General features: G+C 45.1%; 2 protein-coding genes across 3 annotated transcripts in view; both read left to right on the forward strand.

Moving 5' to 3' along the window:
- The window catches only part of mwh (multiple wing hairs), a 105,936-nt gene that overhangs the window by 6,877 nt on the left and 79,173 nt on the right, over nucleotides 1-19,886 (forward strand). The gene's annotated exons all lie outside the window — the stretch shown is intronic.
- On the forward strand, nucleotides 6,733-18,707 carry LOC122413034 (uncharacterized). 2 transcript variants are annotated; one of them, XM_043423104.1, is made up of 2 exons: nucleotides 6,733-7,169; nucleotides 17,413-18,707. In XM_043423104.1, exon 2 carries the CDS (start codon nucleotides 17,433-17,435, stop codon nucleotides 18,216-18,218), a length of 786 nt encoding a protein of 261 aa, XP_043279039.1. In that variant the 5' UTR covers nucleotides 6,733-7,169; nucleotides 17,413-17,432; the 3' UTR covers nucleotides 18,219-18,707. The 2 variants fall into 2 exon arrangements, with proteins under 2 accessions (XP_043279039.1, XP_043279040.1); XM_043423105.1 differs by lacking the exon at nucleotides 6,733-7,169 and adding an exon at nucleotides 9,121-9,238.

Here is a 19,886-nt window from a genome sequence, read left to right on the forward strand (position 1 = left end):
CGGCGGCGATGGATCGATCAGGCGAGTGATCATTATACCGATCGGTTGAGCGAGACGAAAGTAGCCTGCGTATATACTGAGAGAAACTCTAGTTGACCGGTTGCGCTTCTTTAGGTCTGGAATTTCGAGCTCAATATCTTTCACGATCTTTCGATCACATTGTTGCTCATAAACATTTGCTTGGTTAATCGTTTAGAAAATCTGTTCTCGGTTAAAGCCTGCGAGGAAGAATGAAGCGAGCGAACTTTTTCTTCTCGGGGGATCGTTCACCGAACGAGTTCCATTCAGCAGCGTCCAGGCTGCGAATCGCTTCTTCTCGTTAAATGTGTAACGCGTGATATTCGATCGACACAAGGCGAGTGCGAAAGTAGGTGATAAAATGCCCGGCTCGCGCCTCTCGCGTTTTTTTCTCCGAGATCAAACGCTCCGAACTGATCGACGACTGTGCTGACACGTTTTTTCATCATTTCGGTCCTCGTTAGAGAGTCTCTCGGGGGCGGTCCATCGGGTGGAAAGCGAGAACTCCTGCCACTTTTTTCCGCCGCTCCGCGAGAGCATTCGATCTCTTCGAGGTACAGAGCCTTTCAGAAATCGAGTGCGCCGCGATCGTGCGAACTCGAGAACACGAAAATTCTCGATTCCTCTGGAAACGAGCCTCGAAGCTTTCCATCGCGTTTCGCTGACTTTTTCGCCCTCAGTAAATACGTGACGCTGGAAAATTCAGGCCGCGAAGGCAAGAAGAAATCGGCGCGCTCCAACGCCCCCAGCTAAAGCGTCAAAGTTGTCGTTAAACTCTCCGCGCACCAACGTCCGGCCAAAGTGTAATAGCCACGCGCGCGCTCGCGCACCAAGTGAAAATACTTTCCCCGCTGACGGGATTCTCTCTTGGCAAAAATCGTCTCCGGACGGCGAGACTTCTCGCGGCGGGCACGTTCTAAAAGCGTCCTTCGCCGATCGGTCACGCTCGCTGAGACGCCGCCGTCGCGCGTTCATTCCCGAGCAGGTGTTCGTGCATTCACAAAACGAGTTTTTTAAATCCTCTATTTCACTCTTTTATGACTTTGAAGCGATCTGGGGAAAAAGTGAGACGAATTTTTCAGTGATCGCGATTCGGAGTTCGATCGCGAGCGAAATTCGCAGTTTTCAAACTCCCCGCGATGATCCATTTCCATAAATTTTCCTTCTCCTCGTCCGTTTTCAGGGGCACTTCATTCCCTCAAACTCCGATTATCGCACGCTTCCATTTAAACTGCTGGGAATCGAAGAAAAATATAGTTCCACCGAGCGACGCTTTATCGCTTCCCCCTATTGCCGCGCAGGAACCGCTCGTCTGTGAATTGACAAGTTGACAGTTTTCGGCAAAACAGACCGACATGCCATGATTTCCGATTGCCATCAGGCTGGAACAGTTGCTAAAGCGTTTCGGAACAGCAGTTACGTTTCCCCTCCCCATCATTCTGCTACTGCTCCAATGTAAATGAAGTTGTACCGTTTTTTTCATGCGAGCATATCGAGTCGCTGAGTCCAAAGGTTTTTTCTCCAAAGACGTTTATTCCGGAGGAATTTTGCACGGGGCTTCCGTCTGAGAATCACGATACCGTGAGACGGTTGACATTTATCGTGGGAAAATTGAAGAAAGTCTCGTACATTTGAACGCCAATGATTTTCTCTGTACCGAGAGCGTCAATAATCTTCGAGGAAGATGCTGCGTTTAGGCGTTGCTGGGATCATCGAAGTACGATTCTGGAGCTTGATTTTAATCGAAGATCGCGCGTCCGTGAATTTCATAGATCGTTCATCGATCGAGAAAAAAACGAGTATTTGCAACGATATCGCCATTTTTTTCCACGGGGACGATCGTCCACGAAATGTGGAACAAAAACATTGAGATTAAAGTCGTCTACCGTGTTTTTTCTTCCCGTATTGAAACTCGCCGCGCAACCCGACGAAAGTCCGTTTCGAGAATGAAATAAACGATATTTTCTCTAGTGTTAGCCTGGAGATGAACGAGTGAGTGAATTCCGAATGAAAAGAAGAAATTAGATCGTGCTTTCTCCCACGATATTTGTAAAATGCGTTTATACAACTATAACGATTCGCCACCATTTGAAATGAGTGTAATTGCGTCGACTTTACTTACAAAAACACTCGGTTCGTTTCCACCTCAATAATTCATAAGCACGCGTTCTTATTTCTGCATTAACTCTCAAACAGTTTCTCTTCCGGGTGCAGAGTCGAATCGCGAAAATCCAAAGTACCGTTTCCAAAAGTACTGATCGCGTATAATCCGCCAGTAAAGATTTTCGCGTTAAGTTTTTGGGTCCGTTAATCTCCCACACGTAGTGAGCGCCAGCATTTCTTTAATTGTTGTTCGCGTAGTTCGCGAAGGTTGTACGCCCGCTCTCGCGGAGCACAATTCTCGCAGGGGACTCGCTCGACGAGAGCGGTTTTTCTTTCATTCATTAATCAGTCTAATTGGGCGGTTATTATTCTTGTTTTACAAAACGAATAAACGAGTACACGAAAGTCTGCGAGTGAGCGACGATTCCCACGGCGCTCTTACGCCCCGCCCGCGCCGCGCGTAGCTCCTTCACTTAATCTCAAATTTTGCGATTATTCATGACAAAAATGAATTTCAAATGAATTGGGGCATGAATTGGTACATTTGTGACCCACTTCCGTAATCGGCCCGCGCGATCACGCGCTCCACCGGAATTCCTCAAAGCGCCTTAATTAGTCCGCGTATCATTCTCCGCGTCCCTCGACAAAAAGCATCCAATAAAATATATTCCATTCCGGCGATCGAGTTTCCGTAAAAACTCGCGATACGAATCGCTCCAAAAATATTCGTCATTTTTCCCAAGAGAATAACGAACCGTGACGCAATACTCGAGCGATTTGTTCGAGCTCCGTGTACGACCAACTAAATTTAGAGCCGCGCGCGCGCGTTCATCGATCAATTCGATTTCACTCGTTAATGACTCTCGAAGAAACAAGCGAAAGTGAATTTAGTTTAAACTCCTGTAACGACCCCCCTCTCGATCTCTCTCGTCGGCGCCACTTCTTTTATATTATTTAATCGTGTGCGTTGAACGCATTTGTGCCAGCGCGCACTTCCCGCTAAGATGAAAGCACCGTAAGGAATGCATGAAGTAGTTCCGATGCCGGAGTCGTCCGCACGACGCGCGCGATGAGGGATCGGAAAAACAAAAGGAAGCTAGCTTGCACGAATGCTAAATACATGACGTATCCAGACGTGCACCGCGGGCACGAGGACTACTCAGCTTTTTCGCGAAATTTCATGCGCCCCGTTCGCGTTGCATAGGAGATCCGAAAAGTTGCATGAATCGCACAGGAATCGTTGCAGCGCGTATTCCGCAAGCCGATGCGACGTCGGTTCTCCTGCTCCTTTTTCGTTCTCCCGAAACGGGACACTGCGGGGCAAAATGGGACGTCGGGAGAGGAAACCGAGCGCGAAGAAACGGTGGCAGCTACAAAATCCTCGCTGCGAAAAACACTCAAGGATCCCACTTTTTCATCTTTCCTCGTGTCCCACTTCGCACTCGGTTTTCTCGCACCTTCCTTCCCCTCCCATTTGTAAGAACACAAGCATCGGAGAATGTTCATGTAAGTGTGAGATAATGAAACTGGAAAAATCGTAAGGACGCCTGATCGACGCGGACTCGTACACGGCGCCCAGCGACTCACGCCCTTCTGTACTTCCGCGTAATCGACTCAAGGTGTTTTGTAACGTTTCAAGCGATTTCCCACACCCTGGAAAATACGCTCGATCGCCCATTTGCGGCACGCGATCCACGCCATTTGCTCTTCTCTTCGTATATTTACATATTTCTATGCTCATACGTTTCACGTATTTATATACCAACGTCTTGGAAACTCGTCGCACCGATTTCCATTCCTTTTTCGATCTTTTTTTCCTTGAGAGTACCACCTGCTCAACTGGGTTAAGGAGCGTGTATCATGTCCCTCGTGCCGATGCTTGTTTCTTCCTTTTTCAGGCCACTTATATAGGCTACTGTGACATCTTGCCTAAGATTATAATTAAGGAGGTTCGGTCGCGACGATACAATGTTGCCATGCTAAAGTATGGCAAAAACATGGAAAATAAAAATTATAAAAATTTAATAACATTTGGTAAATATAGTCTTTAAAAATGTAGATTTTTTTAGATTTTTCTACATAGAATTTACATGTTTACAGTTATATGCATCCGCGTCCATAAGAACTTTGATTTAACGCTCGATTCGATAGCCATGTGGTAAAAAATTTGGAAAAAAATTGTATTTGTGTACTTGATGCCAAAGAATGTTATCACCAAATTTCATCGCATTCTGATTGTTTTGATTTCGTGATCGAACCGCCTTAAAAAACGGATTCCAATACTAAATAAGTTTGAATTTCGGTGAAGTTTGCTGATTCGATCGAATTTTTTGTTGGTTCGGTGAATCATGGCGAACAAAAGTGAGCTTCGTCGGTCGATTCGACGATCTTTCCACGTCGTGGAGGAAACTGAGAATTTTTTGTTGCATCGACGAATGCCATTTTTTGACTGCACGAAAATTTGAGCGAGTCTGAAGGTTTCTTTTCTTGGTGGAAGTTTCAGTGAGTGACGATGGCTTTGCTGTTTCCGTGGCGTTTGTTCGGTCGTTTAATGTCATCCGGTGCGGAGGATTGCTGCTGTAAAGGCGTGAAAAAACAATGCGGCTCCGGTGCTTTTTCTCATCGCTTCTAAGCTGGTTCGTGAATTTAGAAATTTATGGGCCATTCTTATAACCCCGACGAATCTTTGAAGGCACTAGGAATAAATAATTGCTGCGATCTACTCGCAGAGCGAAATTTTCGCGAAATGCGAGAAACAAGGACGATCACTCACTCGTGAAAACGCGAATGCTAATGAAGTTTTTTGGAACTTCCGTTCAGTTTCGAAGACACACGAAGTTTTCTTTCTGCAGGTTTCGATTTTAGTTCAGTCGCGAAATCGACGGTGAAGTCTGGCAGCTCGGGACGCTCCAGAAGCCTCGAAATTCGGCTTTTTTTCGTGTTTTTTCAAAATCCGAATCATTTCCGCTTTCGCGTGCGACACCGAAATTACTCATTAAAACGGTCCCTCGACTCGGAATTTCTCAACTAGCTGCCGCAACGGTCCCGTCTCGTTGCTCCGAGCGGGGAATTCCCCCTCGGCCCTTCTCAACGCTCAAACGCGCGTACGTTCATCCCTCGAACGAGGAAGCGGGAAAACCTCTTTCGTCTTCTCTCAATCTTTCTTCGGACTTTCCCTCTTCGCGCTCGTCATACTCGCGATCCCGAGATTCGGTGATCGTTAAAATTTTAAAAACAAATCCAAAGCCTTCCAACGACCTTCGATTCCAAATTTTCAACACGAATTTTACCGTTTCTATATCGACTTTTTACCCACGTCGATAAGCACTCATGCTTTCTTCATTCCTCACGTTTATCCAGTCTCATTTCCGATTAAAGTTTCGACCACTTTCACACACTTTGAGTGAATGAGCCACCGAGTGAAGTTACCGGCCATCAAATAACCATTTTTTTTACTAAATACTTCGTAGCCCGAAGCAGAGACGCAACGAAAAGTAATCTCGTATCGTGAGATTATAAAATTTCGCCTGCGATTTTCGCCAGGGGGCACAAAAGTGTGGACAAAAACTCGGCAAAATTTCTTCAGCCTTTTTTGTCGGCTCGCCCTCTCCATTTTCCCTGTTCGATACGTGCAGAATCTCCGACGCTGCAAAAGCCTCGGGTCATGATTTCGTTGGGAACTGAACGTCCAAAATGACGAGAGTTATTTACTTTCGCGCTCGCAATTAGAGAAAGAGAGAAACATCACATGCTCGCGATTGCGAGTTCATTCGTCGGCTGCCTCGAGCCTCATTTTCGGCCCCGTTGAAAAGAAAAAGCGCACAAAACGGTCGATTTTTTCGCATCGAATCATCGCAGACGCTTCTGATACGTTTTTTCGAATGAAAACGAATCGAGTAGATATTCCCAGCAGATTAAATCCTCAAATAAAAGGTTAACAATTCAACACTCGATCGCTGCATTCAAGCCTCGGATCGTTCGGTCCATTGAGACCAGCATACATTTCGTCGGAGTATGATTTGTGGGAGTTTTCGGAAAAGAAAGTTACGCTAATTGCCTCCGTTTTTGACTGAACATTCTTCGCCGTTCGGCCACGAAAATCCCCCTTAAAGCGTTCCCCCCCAAAGCGAGGGTTTACAATTTTCGAAAATTTCCATTCCCCCGCCAATTTAAATTACTCCATAAAAGTGATCGCGATTGCCCCCAAAACCGGAGTTTCTGCGGCCCAAGTGAGCCGAGTCCCTGTCTCGGGACGCGTGGCTCCCATAAATCGGCAAATAAGCGGAAGGAAAGTTCCGCGGAAGTTCCGCGACGTTGATCTGCCGAAAAATTTGACGGTGCGCAACGACCTCGCGCGAATAACAGCGACGCGCGTATGCTAATAATGTTTCATGCGAAAGCGTCGCCTCTCCCTCCGGGCGCCAGAGTTTAGAGGACGAAGGAAAGAAGAAGAGGGAGTTGTGCGCGAGGTTGTCCCGATCGCGCTCCTTGGGGGGGTTTTCTCGCGGATGTTGCTGCTACGGGGGCATACAGCTGAAGGAGTAGTGGGGTACGGAGGCATAAGTACGGGACATCGTTAAGAAAAGTCTTCATTCTGATAGGAGGCGGCGATCCACCGCGTCGCGGTTGACGTTTGTTATTATTTTTTTTACGTTTTTTTTTTTTTTCAAATTTTATTTCTACATTCGTTTTTTCTCGTCGGTGCGTCAATTTTAATCACGGATAGTGACGACGGAAAAATAAAAAGTATAAATGACGAGTCAAAACGAAACGCGATAAGTCAGAGTTTTTTGAAGCCCATGAAACGTTGAAGACGAACGAAAATGTCTCGGAGCACGTTACTCGCGGTGTTGGAACTCGCTAATTAGCAACCGGATCGGGAGTGAGGTCGAATTCGCGAGCGGGAGATCTTCGCAGTTGATCGATCGGCCGGAAGCAACGAGGATTCGAGCGTCTCATCGAGCCACTCCGACAGTTTGGCCTACTCCTGGGAAGCCCTTCGAATTCGTTGACGGAAAATCCTTCGGTCACGAACACTACGATTGAAGGTGTGTGTCTGTGCGCGCGGAATCGTCGTTTTTTTTGTTTCTCGCGGCCTTCGGTGTTTGTGCGTGCTCACCCATTTGTGAGACTCTTTAGAAGCTTGCATTTAGTACGTGGCATTCTTATGTATTATGAATAGCTACTAGTTCATATATGTATATATGTATTTGCGGACTATTCTAGCGTAATTACAGCGCGATTACAGGAAGCCGGTACTTCGACGCTTCTTCTTCTTCTTCTACTCTCCTCCTCCCCCCTCTTCTTCTTATTCTCTATCTTTTATTCTCTCCGGATCGCACTCGCCTCTTCTCTCGTACAGTTAAATCTGCAATGAGACTCGGACCGATCCTCGGGCTTTACGTAATTGTTGAGAAGATGATCCTCGGCGCGCGTTATACCTTTATTCATGAATTTGTACATACATACGCGCACGAAATCTACATGCCACGCTGGAGCAGTCAAAGCGCGAAACCGCGCGAGCTAATAAAAACACTCGTAAAATAGTCCCTAATTAATATTTCAATCCTCAACGCGTGATTAGACGACCGAAGCCCGAAGCCATTTCGCGCGGTTTTATCCTCGAGCTTTCAAATGCACGGATATATACGTGTGCGCTCACACAGTGATCCGCGGAATTAACGAAAATTAACTTTATTGGCCTATCATTGTTTCGCGCTCTTTAATTCATTGCCCCTCCGCGGCTTTTTTATTATCGTGCGAATAGGAAATGTATCAGCGAGAGGAGACTCTCACCGGTATTTCGAGGGCACGTTAACGTCGTCACTCTCTCTTGCGAGCACGCGCATATTATTCTCAGCGAAATAGCGGCGAATGCAATCGCGGGGATTACTGAAAAATCGACGCGCTACTCACGCCGCGGATTAACAGTCTTCGCTTCCGGCTCGCGGAAGCGCTCCGCTTTAAGGGGTTAAAATGCTTCTTGCCGACACTGATTCGTCGCTGGAAACGCTCGGTGTCCAACCCTCGATCTTGTTGGTGAACTTTTTTCGATTGCTTTCCAACCACCGATTCAAGTCTCGGGGATTTTCATTTGCGATTACGCGCTCACGCATTATCGGGCCCGGAAATCTCATTTTTCTCAGCACTCCATGAGATCGAGAAATCCTTTTTTTTGGTTATTATTGATAACTAGTTGGAAAATTTCTTTAATGCTCAGACTGGAATTTTTCTGGATTTCTGCAACGGTTTCGAACGCGGCCGTGTGTTTCTATGCTTGAAAAATGTTCTTTTGTTATTTCTCTAAAATCCTGTTACACGGAACTTTTGTTATCAAATTTTCACAAAATTCGACCTCGTCGCATCCCGCTTTTTTCACGATTGAGAACCGAGGGTAATTGTATCCCGTTCACAAAAATCCTTTCTTCAATTTGGTCATTCTTCTATAATAAAGCTTGATTTTTCAATTTTTTGAATGACCGTAAACGATTACCGAGAAATTATTACCCCTAAAAAGTCTCGTTGCAAGATTATAATTCCATACATTCATGGATGAGATAAAAACGTTTTGAAAAGTCTTTCGCAAATTTTTGCGACGATGGCCCAAATTCGTTAAATTCTCAGATTCATTCCAAATTTTTACATGCGCTCTTGAGATTCGTGTTCTTCAGTGGCTGAAAAAACGTAGGCGCACTGAATCGACAACGAAACTTTCACGAGATCAAAGTTCACGATTGAAACGAAATTTGTGGCTTTTGAGGAGAAACTCCATAAAAAAACTGTCCAGATTTCGCCAATTGGGAAAAAAAACCGTATGAAAAATTTGGCAGAATCGACAAATCACGAAGGCAGTCCGCAAATAATTGAAAAACAGTATAAACGAACCGTGGCCGAGTTTTTGTTACGGAAAACAAATAACAGCAATTTCCAATGAAGCGCGATGAGAAGTTGAGAATCGAAAAATCACCTTTTCTCAGTATCGAGTCGACAGAGAAGCAGCAAATTTCATCAGGCAAAGTCCGCGGCCAGGCCCCGTTAGCGTCTTAGTCCAGATCGGTGAAAAGGGTTTCCAATCGCGACTTTGTCGCGGAAGTAATATCGAGAGACCCCATCAAATGTGAGTATGGGAAAAGTTGCAAGCACATTCTCCCCGGCGAGAGCGAGTTCCTCTCGGCATATTATGTATTAACGCGTATACAAAAGAGACATTCTAACTGTCTCAGAAGATTGTTATACACGTGTGTCCGCGCGTCTGAGGAGGAAGTCTCACATTGAATCCATAGAGAAAATTCTCTACTGTTAGGTGCGTTTTGTTAGCCGGTGCATTGGCGCGTTTGAAATTTATTACCGTTCGACGAAACGCGTGAAACACACTGTTTTCAAACGCGATCGCTTCGCTTCCTCGTTCGACCAATTTAGTTATTCATTGAAACTGCAACGACGAACCGCAGCGCTGCGAATTTACACGTGATTTAACTCCTTCAATACTGTTATGCGTTCGCGGTACAATTATTTCAAATAATTGCGAGTGTGTCTCGAGTCATCTTTCCGACGAGAATAGAATCCAATGATTTTTCGATCCCCCTCGCGTCATGCTCCATTTCCTTTTATTAACTCTAATTCTATACACTGGCAAAAATGCGACGCGATGGGTAAGAAGCAGGGAGGAACTGAATGTTGCGTCTAGAGATCCAACCACGATGCTAATTTGCAGTAATGGCCGATGATTATACTCGAAGGTTTTATAGTATCGCGGAAATCGCCTTGACACAAGGGACATCTCGCAGCAGCGCCCCCTTTGCAACGTCTCGCGACGCTTCGACGGTGATCATGCTTCGATGATTTTTACGTACGAATATCCCTCCGGTGTGTGTGTGTGTGTCTGTGTTACGGTCTCGTTTATTCAAGGCCTGTGTGCTATGCATGCGCGAATAGCAGCTCGGGTTGCAGCGGGTCGTGCATTTTGGACGTCGCGGCGTAAGAAGAGATCTGAGAGGAACGTTCATTCGCGGTCGTTCGGGGTGGGAAAATGTTTGAATTTCATTGCATTATTAGAAATCATTGAAAAAGTCATTTTTCCCTTAAAATATGTTCGGAGGGTTCTTATCTTTGTTCGAGTTATTGAAAGCAGTGATTAAGGAGGTTGAATCACGAAATCAAAACAATGAGAATTTCATAAAAATTTGGCGATAACATTCTTTGACATCGAGTATACAAGTACAATTTTTTTCAAAATTTTTTAACGCATGGTTGTCGAATCGAGCGTTAAATCGAAGTTCTTATGCATGAGATGTATAACTGTATGTATGTAAACTCTGCGCTTATAGACGTGAACTTTGGTGTTCAATTACTCGAGAGCCATGTGGTAGAAAAATGTAAAAAAATTTATATTGTCTTATATATTTTAAAGAATACATTTACCAAATTTAATGAAATTCTTATAATTTTGAAATTCTTGATATTTTTAACATGGTTTAGCATGGCAACATTGTACCGTCGCGATCAACCCTCCTTAAGGAGTTTCGGTACAGAAGTCAAAATATTAAGATATTGATCAAATTTGGTGATAATGTTCTTCAACATGAAGTGCGAAAACTCAAATTTTTTCAAAATTTTCTTCTACTTAGTTATCGAGTAATTACGCATTAAAGCAGATTTCTCATGCCCGGAATGTATACCTATATATATGGAAATGCTATGCTTATACACGTAAACTTCAGTGATCAATTACTTGATAACTGTGTAGAAGAAAAATCTTAAACAATTTGTGTCGTCAAAATTGGTACTAAAGAATATGTTCACCAAATTTTATAAAATTCTGAACTTTTTGAATTTTTTAATTTTTTTAGCATGGATTAGCATGGCAACATTGTATCGCCTGTACCGAAACTCCTTAAACAGAATGTCGAAGTTTTGTTGATTCTCGTAAATTGAGGAAACTCTGAGTGAAAATAGTGCCGCGGTTATTCGGTAACTCGAATCGCTTATTCAAATTTATCGTTTCGTTGTCCTCGGGCAATCTGCCAACGGCGAGGACGTCGTGTTCCTGGGGTCTGTAACATGCTCGCGATCCATGTTCGATCTTGTTAACTTCCACGTGTGTGATCTCGAGGCATCCTCGCCTGGAAGAGAGAATAAAATTCGTTTCTCCTCACCGTTTTATCGCTCACGTATCAGTCGCAAATCCTTGCTTCTGGATCTCTGCCCATCTGGTCAACCGGTCGCGTTCGAGGATCTCACGATTTACCAAATTCACAAGCATTATTACGATCACGTTCGTTCCTTTGCCGACGCGAATTCTGCCTGCGATCTCGATAATGTTTGTTTTCTTCGTTCCGGGGCACGCGGTTGTTCCTTTCTTTTGAAAAATTTTTGCGGAAGTTTAAAAACCGCCTTCGGGGACGATTTTTAAGGCAGAAATTGAATTGTAAATCGAGTTTTTTTCATATTTTTTTACTTCCGGGACACGGTCATGGGAGTCTCGGCCGGAATTTTTCTTCCTCGTTTTGCCTTGGCCGCAAGAAAATTGAAGGAGGGAATGAGGCGATGCGTTGTCAGAAAAGATGATTAGCATATTTTTCATCAACGCCAATATCATTCCGGCTGATCCTCCATTCATCTCTGTACAAGGGATGCTGGACAAGTTGTAAAGGGCGGCAAAAATCCTCGTGACGTCACGCAATCAAACGATCTTCCTCGTTCATTTTATTTTCACACTCGATATGAAAAAACTGCGAAGAGCACAGGGAAGCCCTCTCGTTAAAGCAATATAATAAAAGTGAAAAAATAAATAAAGCAACATCGCAAAGAGGCTTCGCTTTTGGAAGCAATTTATTATCGGACAGCTAAAAGAAGAAAGCTGACGAGTCACGCGCTCACTCGAGCGACGAGCGAAAAAGCGACTCTTGTCAAGTTCTTTCGCACCTTCGAACTCTCTTCTTCTTGGCGTTTCATTTTTTATTCATTTTCTTCCCTCCTCCTTTCCCTTCTCTTTTTCTTCCGCTGTAATCGTTATTCCTTTCGGATTTCGTCACTTTAAGGCACTCCACGGCAACTACGAATGCTGCGGAGATCTTTCATTGGAAAATTTTCAGCGAGAAGAGCTTCGAATCTCAAGATTCTGCTCTGCTACGAAACATTTGAAATTTTCTTCGATTTTAAATTGAAATATTTGGTCTTTCTCCGCCTCGCTCATCCTCTATTGCGCGTCGACGAGCCTTCTTATTGGGATTCTTCAAAAAAGTGTGCGCACGGGGAAAGGAAAAATGAGGATTTCGGCTAATTTGTATTTCTCTCATGCCCCCGAATCGTGTACGAGTCTCGAAAGGTATTCAAGCATCGCTTGAATACCGACCGAAGGAACGCGAAACTCCGAGCTCACGGACGAAGTCTTCGTACTTGATGCGACACGACGAGAAACACTGACAGGACATCTCGAAAGTCTTTTCTTGCTGCCAATGCCGGCGTTGCGCAAAATGCTCCCGGGAGAAAGAGGCAGAGAGACAAGAGAGAGTGCGAGAGAGAGAGAGAGAGAAAAACCGTGAAAGAAAAAAGTGAAACGCTTCCGTGGATTCCTTTGGCCTCGTGACTTGTAAAGCGTCTGTACTCCGAATCCAGATGAGCGAGAAAATATTCCATGTGATTACGGCCAAAAGCATGTCACTTTTTGCTGAAATTTCTCTCCCCCCCCCCCCCCCGGGCCTTGGCTCCCTCCCTCGAGCTCAGTCGATAATTTCTCCTTTTCGAAACTAATCGGAGCGCAATCAGGTCACTTTGATCGATCATTACGTTTCTCACCCTCCTGCTGCATCGTCTGAAACTTTATTCACTCACCGAATCGCTCATTTCTGCTGCTTCCTATCGCCACTTTTATCTCACGATTAAGGGACTCCTCTCGGATGACCGTGTATACTTTTTGGTCGCGCAAATTGGGCCACTCGAAATTTCGACTGATTCCTAACCTCTGAGAAGTCGCGGTCACATAGAAAAAGCTTCTGCTTCTGCCACTTTCCCAACTTCTATCGGTAATATCTCTTTTAAGGATTCGGTAACCCTTCATTTTTATCGTCGCTGCGTGGATCCCTCAAATTTTTTTCTATCTCTATGACAACTTGAATCAGGAATTTATAATTATTTAGTATATGAGTTATTGAATAGAAACTTGGTGACGCGATGGAATCTCCAAGTTTTTCAAGTTTTCATTCTTCATTAAATGTCCGATAAGCTGACCTGAAGTTTCGCCAATCTATTCCGATGCACTCTGAATCAGTTATTTGTAGAATATTCAGGCTCGTGAAAGGATACCTCAATCGTTGTTTTTTCATCTCCTTTTTATGTCTCTTCAATACGAAAATGCTCCGATTAATTTGGTTTGTTTTTTCGCTACTACGTCAGTTTCAATAAACTGAAATGTTGACTGGCAGTTGAAAGAGTCCCCTGAGAACGGGAGAGCTGCCATTCCGCGCGGTGGGAAATCATCACGGGAAATCTTGGACACCTCAGGAATCTAAAGCGACTCAATTATGCCCGCTGGGCGCTTAATTGATGCATAACTTCTCTCGCGTCGTAAATAAAGATTGCGTAAGCGGAATCCGGAGAAATAATTGAAGCTTCCGTAAGACTCGGGTATAAATTGCGATTAAAAACACATTTAATCCTGCGAGAAATGTAACGGCGAACGTTTGGAATTATCTCGTCGCAGCTGAAACTACGGGCGGTTCAATAATGCAATTAGCATTTATTACAACTTTTGTTTTTGTCAGATAGACAAATGAGTTCCATTGCGAATAAGCGAAGGGGAGCAGAATAATTCATGAAATCATTTAGCTTGAATAGAAAGAAAGTGGAGTCCGCGCGCGAGATGTTACTGCCTTAATGGTTTTTCGCGTTTCCCAAATAACGGAATATAAATATATTGTAAACGACTGACTCTCGGCATCTCGCGCAATCGCGCGCGAACACGTTCGCTTCTCTGACGCGCCAGACACGCGATTTTCGCACGCGTCTAACTTACCGCAGAGATCGGGTTAGAATTTCACTTCCTCGTATAATGCCGAATACAAACATGGAATTTCAAAGGGTTAATAAATAGTGAGGATCATTGCGATTGAAAAAATGATTGTCGGAGGGCAAAAGTGTGCGGGAGAAATATCACGAGGCTCGTTTGCCTCGTTCGATCTCGCGGCGCGCGCGCGAGGAGGAAACACGAGGATTTCGATTACGGATCGTTGTGGCTACGACGACCTTTGCCGGTCTCGACTCTCCGCGCATTTTTCATCAATCGCGTTGTTTATTTCCTCGTGGGCTCGTGCGGAAGCGGAATGGAAAAAATTGTATAACGTCAACAATCGATCTTGGGAGAAATTCGAATCTCCGAGTCGCATCGAGGCCGAAGCTGACTCGCTTCTTCTCCCAAGACGCGGCTCACCTTCTTCGAGCTGTTTTTCGTTCGTTTTTTTCACAAATATACGCACGCTGCTGACAAACCATAAAAAATTGAGCGTAAAAATTCCACTCGAATCTTCCCGCGAGTCTCAAGGGCCTTGCGGAGAGAAAAAAGCGACAAAGATCTTTCGTAATTGCGTCGACATTTTGTGCTCGGAGTTTCTCGCTCTCACACTTTTTTCAAGGAGCCCTCATTCCTGTCTTTGACAGAGGTGCGACTCGAGTTATCGTAATTTATAAAATTCGTCGGAATGTAAGAAAAATTATGAAAAAATAATCGACAAATTTTTCCTTCTCAAATTCCTCGATTCCCTCGAGTCCCCCCCCCCCCCCCCCCCGTACATTTTCCAAACTGACGTAATCCCGAGGAGCACTGTAATGAGTCACTACAGTGAGAAATTATTAGAGAAAAAAGTGTTGAAAAAAACTCGAGTCCGCGCGAGGGAGCCGAAGCCAAAAATGTTGAGTGTCCATTTGCTCGTCATAATGGACATTAAACCTTTTCTGAATTTACACTTCCTCCGTTTCAGCTTCGTCCATAAGACCTTGTAAAGCGAGAGAGGATTTTTTTAGTGCCAACGCCAGTTACGATTACGACGGCCCTCGAAGAGCGTGTGACCAGGACAAAAGTTTGGCGGGGCATTGCGCGTACAAATTTGCTCTGCTCGGTTGAAGGGGCCGGCGGCGCGAGCCTCGTACGAGGATAAATTGACACCTGCGAGTTAACGGTTTTTCTTGTCCCTCTCGGAGACTCGATATGACCAAAAAGCCAGGGGAATGAAAAAAAAAAAAAAAAAATTAAGAAAAAAAACAAATTGAAATAAAAAATTCAGAAAAAACGAAACAAAATAAGGCTGAAACGAGAGGGACTTTGAGATGTCAGAGAGGCAGGTTGTAATTACGAGAATGAGACGTACGGGTATGCTAAGGACTTTGAAGATCCTCCAAAAACGTTATTACTACACACACACACACTTCGTCGTTATACTTTCGCGAAACGCCCAATTTAAATAAACACACACGAACGTATACTCAGAATTTCTCATTTTTCAAGCCATTTTTTTAACGCGTCGCAGTATCGACGAGAATTTTTCGCGCGAGCATAAAAATGAATGCGTACTAATAACAGAGAATTTTCGTTTAAAAGGAGCTGCAATAATTGACAGCGCATTTTGACACGATGCTGTCGTTCGATTCTTCAAACCGACGGTGCTCTTGCAGCACTTTCCATGCAGCAAAGATATTCGAGACTTTTTCCATGTACGAGTCAACCGTCGTTGAATCATTGGACACAAGTCCGTTTGTTGCTCGTTTCTCAGCGCACGATGAACCCTCGGATAATGTGCCGCTGATGCAGTGTCGTTAAGGTAGAACCCTGTTTAGAGATGAGTAGAACGTTTGCTTACCTTGCTCGGGTACGAACTCGACCAGAATACGGCGTCGAGCTTCTTGGCAGAAATTTATGATGGCGGTGCAGACTCCCGGGAGCAGGGGTCCGTAACGAGCTCTCCCTTATCATCGAACCCGGCGAGTCGAGGCAGATTTGCCAGCGATTAATTCGATTGATCGAGTTTCGAATGTAATTGAGATTCCAAGAGCAGTGCTGTGCCGTAAATTTTCAACTATTTTAATCACCCTCGAAGAATCGAGCTTCCGCGAATAGCGCAGCGTTTAATAAAGCTCTATTTTTCCAAGGAAATTCCCTTTTTCGTCTCCCCTGGGAGAAAAACCGTTTGTTTTTTTTTCATTGAACGGTTAATAAGCGTTCGTTCGCCACGGGGTCATTGAATAATTGCAGCGGCTATTCGCGGCGGCGTGTACCACGAGGAGCAGAGCGGAAGTTTCGAAGAGTCGATGAAGAGCCTGCGAGCGCGCGCGAGGGCACATAAAAGGGACTCGGTGACGTGCGGAATAAAAAGCCGCAATTTTTTGTTGTTTATTTTGTCGAATTTCTTATTTACATCCATCACGCCTCAGAGTGGGACGCGGCAGGGAGACCGTAGGAATTTGCGAATCACGGCGCGTCGCACAGCTCGTGGCGATGCGCCGGCCCCCGCCCGTTAACGCCAATTTATACGGCCAATTTATAAAGAAGATTATACTCCCGTAAAAAAGGCCAATGGGACGAATCGGCTCTCTTCTTATTCCTCAACTGCCCGCGAGTTCGATGCTCGATAAAAGCAGCGAATTTATAAAGCTGCCTTCGCGGCGATTCACGCTCAGGACTTTTCTTGTTATTACGGCTCCGCGCGAACAACTGGCGTTCAATTATTATCGGATGTCCTCCAACTTTTATCCTTCTTTTATCGCGCCGGTTATAAACAGTCCGAGCGAAACCAATCGATCCGGATCGCAGAATCCTGAGTATCTCCCCGGCCCCTCCGCAGTTGGCCCTTTATCGAACTTTCTCGTGCGCACGACTCCGGGCTATTTGCAAGAGAATCGTTCTCGATAACCGAGCAGGAGGGACGTCTTTTTCCATGTACTTGGTTGACAATTTTTTTTTCAGCGCCGCATCAAAACTCGAGTGTAACGACAACAATGATGCCTTTTCAAAGAGCTTCGACAACTTCCTCCTTGCGGTATTGCTTCCTCGATCTCGAGCATGAAAATCCTGCAGTTTTCTTGCTAGTAACAAAAAACGCTCCATTAAACCGGATAAACAAGATTTTTATGGGAGTTTTTAGTCGCAGGATCGTCGGTGGAACGTGCGACGAGTGTTGGCCTGTTTTACACTTTTTTAAATCGAATTAATAACAATTTAGTATGGAAACGCGAGGATAGAAAGGGAATTTGAAGGTTGTAGCGAGCGGTGTAACGAGGTAATGAGGATTTTGCGTTTTTCAGAGGCCCCGCCGAGGCGTACGATGTCGTCCTTGATAGTACTGTCCCTGACGATCGTTTGCTGTTCGAGTGCGAGTCTGTCGTCGAGGCAAGGAGAAGCGGAGCTGTCGACGTCACCGAACGCGTTGGATTCGGGGATCGGAGAATCTTCCAAGCTCCTGAGCGCGATGCACGACGACGGGAGTCGCGAGGACGCGTTTGATAAAAAGATTAAAAACGAGGATGACGAGGAAACCGCGAAAACGGCGTTGAAAAAGGGCCGGAAGCACAAAGCTCTCTTCATCAATTATCCTTTCGTACCGCGCATCAATCGCAGACAACCGTTAATCCCGCCGTACGAAAAAACCAATCAAAATTACGATAATCCTGAGACGGGAAGGAAAAAAGTATCGAGCAAAAAACGATACCCTCAGGAGAGCCAAATTTATTACATCAAATTGCCACCCACGCCCTACACTTACGTACCAGGATTCGGTTACATTTCTCAGCCTCCGACATACACGAGCCCGGGGATTCACAGACCAGCAATTAATCACCCTCAAAGGCCGATCAGGCCTAATTACCAACAGAAACCAACCGCCGTTAATCCATTCATCAAACTTCCCGTCGATTTTGTTAGCAATGGAAAACCCACGGGCGTTTACCAGTGGCCAGCAAAACGACGAGAAACTCACTTGAACCGACTCAGCGAGGGTCCTTATCTCTTCAACGGACGACCCACCAGCCTCTATTTGATCAATTCGGACGGCCAGAAAACTGGACATCAGCCGATACGGTTAGCGGATCCACCCAATCGCGCTTACTACTGATCCCATAATTTACAATATTTATTCAACTCTGTTTTCGCTTATTCATTAATCGTCGAAATCACTGCGATTACCGAGCCCGTCGACCGCTTTCCCACCCTCTTTTCGCCCGAATTCAGGCCCAGACAACCTGATTCAGCGAATTTTAAGCTCGAATACTCGGTCGACTTATAGTGCGTGAGTTTGTGTAACGACGGCCCGTGAACGATGCGATTTTGCAATAATTTATAGAACTCTTATGCGACTTACCGATCGAGAATCGTTTCACAAAAAAATCTAGAGAATCAAAGTAATCGTTATACTTCGTGAGTTTAACAACGTTTATCATCGCATTTTCAATGTTATTCTTTCGTTGTCGAACGTTCGCGCGAACGACGATGCTCTATGCGATTACGAACTTAAATATTTATTAATCGAGTGCGAGTCTGTTGCGGTATTTTCTTACATTTGTATATTTATAGCCTTGTAATTAAACGATGTTTTTGTTTTATAGTTTGAAGCATCTTTTTGTACACAATAATGAAAACAATATTGTTATTTATTTAAAAAAAATAAGATAAAGAAGAAGAAAAAAGAGACGAGGAAAGAAAATACAACGGCGCGCCTCCGATCGTCTGGCTCTCGACGAAACTTTTTTCCTCACCGCGCGCACCCGGGGCAGAGTCCTCGAATTCCTCAGTCAACCAGCCCCGGCCGAGAGAAGCTTCAGGAACGCGGTTCTTTATTCCCTCATCGCCTCACCCCCGAAGCACACTTGCTACGTAGTAAATATTGATTTGCCATTGGAATTATAATGACGCGGGGGGGGGGGATTAGACACTGGAATTTCAGCGGAGAATTAATCGAGCATTTTCATCTGCATTATTATTCGTTACATCGAGAGACGAAGATTATGTTCGAGGTGAAAAAATATCCGCTTTGCTTGGCACTCGAAGCGAAATTCGAGCCTGCTGGGAAATTCAACGAAATAGTGGAAGCAAAAAGTGCGCGGAATCGCAGCTCTGATGGGAACGACAGTCGGAAAATTGAACGTTGCGAAACGACGTCTTGCGCCTGCTCTGCCATCCCTGCAACTTTGTCCCTGCAATCCGAAACGCCTGAAAACGCTGAGGAAAGGACATAAAATGGTTTCGCTTGCTCGCTCCCCAGTCGCGAAGGGGGCTGGCAATTAAATTCTCGTCGGTGCCCGTGCAGGACTCCGCACTAATTGCGCATTCCAGTGGACGCGTTCAATAACAGTTATTAACTCTCGGGAGTCAGCTCAACACCTTTCTCGTTCAATTTAGCCGAGCCCGGCAGACGGGGCCAGCACACGCACGCAGCCCCGCGGTCCATTATTCCATTAAGTAACTCTTATTTATCTATAAATACGCAGGATCGAAGTTTGAGATTGCGGAAAGCTCGCGGGCGGGGGGGGGGGGGGGGGGTTTTGTTGCTGCGAGGCTTCCACGCTCAATTAGCCCGCATTCGAGCTCCTTTTTTCTCCCTCGGCGTATATCTCGTTTCGTGGACTGTGAAATCACATAGAATTCCGTGACAGATACGCAGGCGTTCTTGTAATAAAGTGCTTCGCTTTTTAAAATAGTTTTTCTTCTCTCCTTAACGTGGACGAAAAAGAAGTTACCCTTCGGGATATCCGCAGCAGGGGAGGGATCGTGCGGAGCACACGGC

The sequence above is a fragment of the Venturia canescens genome, chromosome 7, assembly GCF_019457755.1.
Source record: "Venturia canescens isolate UGA chromosome 7, ASM1945775v1, whole genome shotgun sequence".
Taxonomy (NCBI): Eukaryota; Metazoa; Arthropoda; class Insecta; order Hymenoptera; family Ichneumonidae; genus Venturia; species Venturia canescens.